Here is a 6,063-nt window from a genome sequence, read left to right as displayed (position 1 = left end):
GAAGAAAATACAGGCTGCAGATGATCTCAGGTGTCCTAAAGACGCACATCACTTCTCATCTTATCCATCTTGTTAACAGGTGAGTACTACCTGTTCTGATGCATTATCATTAATATTTACCTTTTGGAGTGATAATACTGTACAGTGTAGAGAATAATAAACTGAGATACTGATTGTGAATGGAATATAAATTAGTTCAAATGTGCTGCAGACAATATCTGAATACATTCATGACCACCAACATTTACTTTTAATACTGTAGCAAATAAACATATTGTGCTAAGAGTCTAACTGAATTAAATTTGTATAAACTTCAATTGTGTACAGTTTTAAAAATAGAAGCTAAAAATTTCCATTTCTGTTCTGACCAAACCTCTGCCTCCATAGACAGAAGATACCGGAATGGAAGAACTGCTCAACACATTGAGAACTTTACTTCGTGGTCGCAGTTTGTTGACTCCCAGCAAAGATGAAAAACTTCTTATCGACAAGCTGACAGGACTGGTTACAAACATTAAATGGAACCCAGAGGAAGTTACTGACTTGTTTGATGCTCTTCTGAAACGATTTGATTGGACAACAAATGACAGATCACATCTCGTCTCGTGGCTGTTGAAAATGTTGCACTGCATAGAGATTCATTTAATCACTCCCAGCTGGAAATGTCAGAAATCAGGAAAGACATTAATTCAGCTGGTTCAAGACAAGACTGTAACAGACGAAAAACTCAAGAAATATTTAGCTGATGACAGAGAAAAGCAGCTGGATGAAATTCTTCAGGAAATCCGTGAGCAAAAACTCAACCAAGTTGATGACAAGCTTTTAGATGATGTGAAAGACATCGTGTCATCAGTTTATGAAGCTCTTTCTTCAAAGACTCATGTATCACAGAGGAGAGACTTGGATAAAGACTTGTTGAAAAAAGACTTGTTGAGGCTGTGTCAAGAAGTGGAAAAAACTCACTTCAGACCACGACTGACACAGATGGTGAGCTGGTGTATTATGGCTCTGTCTAACACAGGAAGGTTAATTCAGGTTGGCACTGGAGAGGGGAAGTCCTGTATTGTAGCAATGTTTGCTGCTTTTCGAGCTATGAGAGGACAAACTGTGGACATCATGTCCAGCTCATCAGTTCTTGCAGAAAGAGATTTGGAAGATTGGAAAAGATTTTATGAGGCTTTGAAGATCAGTGTCTCTTGCAACACCAACAAAAATGACAAAGACTCGAAAAAGTGCTATGAGTGTCAGGTTGTTTATGGTACTGTGGAAGAGTTTGCTGGAGACTGGCTGCGTCATAACTTTCAAAGGAGGAACATATTTGGGCAAAGAACATTCCAGTGTGCCATTGTGGATGAGGTGGATTCCTTGATGCTTGATAAGGGCCTTCATGTGGTCTATCTAAGTAGTGACATGCCTGCTTTGCAACACCTTAACCCACTCTTGGCATTCATATGGGCCACTGTTAACCAGTACGTAAAGACCGACACACATGGAATTCTGGGGCCAAAATACCCCTTTCATCGGGTTGTGCTTGATCAAATAAAGGATAAAGATATTGATCAGTGCACCATCTTTCAAATGGCCGAGGACACAGGAATACTGCCAAAAGGTTTAGCAAAACAGCTTAGGAACAATCAAAGCCTTCTAAATGAAAAAAATAAAAACGCAACTGCTAACCAGTTGGCAAACTTCTTTAAGATGGTAGAGAGGAGGTTCCCATCTTGCCAGTTTGCTCTGCACTGCATGAATAATGATGGTTCAGTAGAGGACTGGAACAAAAGTCCACAAAAAGAATCAACTGAAAAACCAGTATCACTGCTTTTAATGGATGGAGGCCTCTGTCAGTACATATATTCTGATCAAAACTGTGCTGTGAGAGCTGTGGAAGCAGATACACAACACGTCCTGCGTTTTACACCATGTGAACTGAGCCAGGATAACTTTAGTCGTCACATCTATGTACCTGGCTTCCTCTCAGATTTAGTGAGATCAAAACTAAAGGTTTGGATTAAAAATGCATTCTATGCCCAAGAACTGACAACGGATCATGAATATATAATTGAGAAACATGGGGTAGTGCCTGTCGACTATAGCTGCACAGGCGTTGTTGAAAACTTCATGCAATGGACAGATGGGTTACACCAGTTCCTTGAAATGAAACATGAGTCCAAGCTGAGTGCCATGACAGCCATCACAAACTACATGTCCAATGTTGGCTTGCTTCAAAAATATAAAGATCAGATTTTTGGAATCTCTGGGACTCTTGGTCAACAAGCAGAGACTGAAACCTTGCAGAAAATCTATGGAGGTATCAAGACCTGTCAGATACCCTCATTCAAACGCAGAAAGCTGTTTGAGGTTGAAGGAGTGATCTTACATGATGAAGAAAAATGGATTGAAAACATCTGCAATGTTGTCACTGAACAAACCCATCCCACTCCATGTAGGGCTGAAAGAGCCGTGTTGGTCATCTGTGAGACCATCAATCGAGCAAAAGTTCTCCACAATGCCTTAGGAGACAAAGTCCCGAACAAAAGGCTTTACATTAACAACAATATGGACAATACTGAAATCTTTGCCAAGAAACTTGAGGCAGGACACGTCATTATAGCAACAAACCTTGCAGGTCGTGGGACAGACCTTCAGGTTTCTGACCAGGTAAAGGAAGCTGGAGGTTTGTTTGTTGTACAGACCTTCCTGCCAAAGAACGCTCGTGTTGAGGCACAGGCATTTGGCCGCACCGCCAGACAAGGATCTCCTGGGTCTGCTCAGCTGATTGTCTGCTCCAGCCATTTGTCAGAACGACTCCAACTGTTAGTTTTGACAACAAAACATCTATCTTTAGTGAAATCTATCTTTACAAGAGTCAGACCATCTCATCAAGATTTTGTGATGCAGTTGAGGTTGTATCAAAAAAGACAAGACAATAACCAAACTAAAAAGATGCCCTTAACACTGTCATGTATTTTGACTGAAAATGCCAATTTGGAAATGAAGTTAATTAAAGAGATCAGAGATGGCTCAGTAGCTGAAGAACTAGCTAGCTACTTGGAGTGTGACATCCCAAAGATAAAAAAGAAGGAGGAGCTCTTCAGTCAGTATCTGAATGTCTTGGATGAAGTATATAAAGAGAATAACAACAAGCCACCAGATTCATATTTGTCTGCACTGAATGAATACTGGGGTATGTGGCTACTCACAGACTTCAATGAGAATGACTCTATCGTGGACTTAAAACACAAACTAACTGAGGACCTGAAAACAGCCAGGAAAAAACTCGGAGAGAGAAAATCGCCCTTATTGAACCCTCACCACTACACTGCATTCGGTAATGAGCTGCGCAAACATGGACGTGTTGCAGAGAGTATCAGGATGTACACTGAGGCCATACAGGAGGACCCCTGCTGGGCAGCAATTGCATACTACAACCGTGCTTTTGCATATTTAACCCAGACAGACGGGCGTCAGGGCCCAGACTGCATCGATCGAGCTCTGGAAGATTTGCAAAACGCGTTAAAGTCCGCTGAGCTTCACTGTGAACAAATTCAGGCCACTCAAAGATACTTCAAACAACAACGAATCAACAACCCCAGCAGTGACTCAATCACCAGATTTGACATTCACATGATAACCAGATACAGTCTGTTGTCATTTTTCAAGACAAACATTAATGAGGCCATAAAGAAGGTAGACTTGGCCAGAGACCTTGATGGACATGTAAAAGTGCATGAGAGTCTGGTCTACTTCCTGGTTCCACTACTGCATTTTCTGCCTTTGCTGCTCATTTTGCCTGAGTCACTGAGTCTGGTCCGGTCCAGAGACCCTCTGAAGATCCGACAGCTCATCAGTCATCCCTCCTTTGACATTATCAGAGAACTTATTTGTCTCGAGTCTCTGGGCCTGACTCATGTCTATACCTTAGACACACTTTTCTCTTTGGAAGACTTTTTTCTCAAAGATTCATCGGCAAATAAGTCAAACTTTTGATTAGATGTCAGACAGTCAACACTGGAGTTGTAAAGTGACAGCCATGAACTTCTAGAGAAGAAACAGACTAGATCCAACTTGCTGTGGATTCTAAGCTTCTTTCATCACGGCAAGTTTTGAAGAAATCAGTCATCCTTTAGACAAGGATGTCAGCAAACTGAATCAAAAACATGAAAGTCAATCGAAGAAAAGGTTTCAGGTGCATTTTTGATATGATGTTAATCAGTGCAGGTTTTCTTTCCATTATTACAGTAGTTTTTATAGTTTTTATTTTAGTTTATATATATATATATACATCTATATTGTATAAATTTAAAAGTTTTCTGCTATATTTTGGTCTTTGCAAGATGAATTTACATATAACATTCACTTACATTAATGTTGTGATATTGACACTACACTAATATTGTATCTAGTATTTTACTTTTTGGAACATACACCTGAAAATGCTGTGTAAAATTTGTATATACAAAGTTATTGTATCACATTTCATTCACTGAAGTATAATATAACATGTGTCATTTTATTAATTTATAAAGACATTTTGATTCTGTATAATATAATCAAGCTATCATCTGAAATATGGTGGTTATTGGCAAGTCAGTTTATATACGCATCCCTTCAGTGTATTTATAGTCTTTGTTTTTAATTTTAGTTGTAAATTTAATTAGCTAATTATGAGTAACTTTGTTTGATTAACTTGTTTTATTTAAAATTAGATTTTTATTTAGGATATTTACATTTTCATTTACAGTTAATATTTGAATCCCGGTCTGGGCCCTTCTATGTGGAGTTTGCATGTTCTCCCTGTGCCTGCGTGGGTTTTCTCCGGGTTCTCCGGCTTCCTCCCACAATACCAAAAACATGCACATTAGGTTAACTGGCTACTCTAAATTGCCCCTAGGTGTGAGTGTGAGAGTGTGTGGTTGTCTGTCTTTGTGTGTTGGCCCTGCGATTGACTGGCGACCAGTCCAGGGTGAACCCCGCCTCTCGTCTGTAGTCAGCTGGGATAGGCTCCAGCTCCCCCGCGACCCTGACGGATAAGCGGTATAGAAAATGGATGGATGGATGGATTTACAGTTACTATTTTGGTTTATTTTTTGGTAACTGGGTAACACTGTGGTTACCTGAGGTTATTTGAGTAAGTAGGCACCTTGAGGACCAGCATGCACCTGGATGGGCCTGTGGTTTTTTACCAGTGCAAAGGAGGCACCAGCAGCCATGATTTTCTTTTTTTGTTTCATTAATTTTGAAATAAATCACATCAAAACACAAGATCTGGTATGGACATTCATCTTCTTTTGTCTGCGTTAAACCACATTCCCATGGTGCATCAGTGTCCTTTTGATTATGTTTGGTTCAAAGTTTAATTTGTTTCTTCTGGACTATAAGCAACGTTTCTTTTTCCTTCGTGGAACGGTATGAAGTGGTATTAGTTATTGTAACTGTTTGAGTAGTGAAAATAAACATATTGCCAACCAGTACTGTAATCTACATCATGGTTAAAGGAAGATTAAACTACACAGGGTTATTTACAGATTCACACACAAATAATCCTCCTCAGTCATCAACTGTGACCCACAAAAACTTGTAGCAGTGTCATCTGAATGTTCCAATCAAAGTGAAATAATGAGAAGATTGCTGAGTCTCATTCCCAGTTTGTCAGATACCAACATTTTGGGTTGGTAGCCATTTGACGACCCAAGAATGAGATTAAACAATCACAAAATCCTGCATATGTCTTTAAGCACAAATCTTATGACCTATTTCAAGAAGCAGAACTGTTGAAAAAGTACAAGCAGTAACATAACTTCATAATTTCTTTGTTGCTCTTCAAGTGGAGGGCTGCTCAGTAGTACTGTGCTCTGTGCTGCCACCGGTGGCTGGAGGCTTTGTTGCAACTGCCTGTGAGGAGTAAAACCAGGGTTTTTGTTCCACATACTTACACAGATTTTGCATCATTCCTTTTCTACAAATACTGGGTGGCAATGTGGACTTATTAGCAACAAAGTGAGCAAATCAACAGAAACACTGAAGGCAAAATACAACCTACACATCCATTAAATGCATTTTTCA

General features: G+C 39.7%; 1 protein-coding gene across 1 annotated transcript; it reads left to right on the top strand.

The window, feature by feature from the left end:
* On the top strand, positions 1-4,789 carry LOC124054831 (protein translocase subunit SecA-like). Its single transcript, XM_046381249.1, has 2 exons — positions 1-79; positions 388-4,789. Exon 2 carries the CDS (start codon positions 403-405, stop codon positions 3,985-3,987), a length of 3,585 nt encoding a protein of 1,194 aa, XP_046237205.1. The 5' UTR covers positions 1-79; positions 388-402; the 3' UTR covers positions 3,988-4,789.
* The last annotated feature ends 1,274 nt before the right edge of the window (positions 4,790-6,063 follow it).

Source organism: Scatophagus argus, chromosome 23, assembly GCF_020382885.2.
Source record: "Scatophagus argus isolate fScaArg1 chromosome 23, fScaArg1.pri, whole genome shotgun sequence".
Lineage (NCBI taxonomy): Eukaryota > Metazoa > Chordata > Actinopteri > Scatophagidae > Scatophagus > Scatophagus argus.
Note: the sequence above shows the minus strand (reverse complement) of the source record. Positions and strands in the feature narration are given on the sequence as shown.

Excerpts from the sequence above, each read along its gene's own strand:
- LOC124054831 (XM_046381249.1), top strand. The coding sequence starts at position 403 with ATGGAAGAACTGCTCAACACATTGAGAACTTTACTTCGTGGTCGCAGT.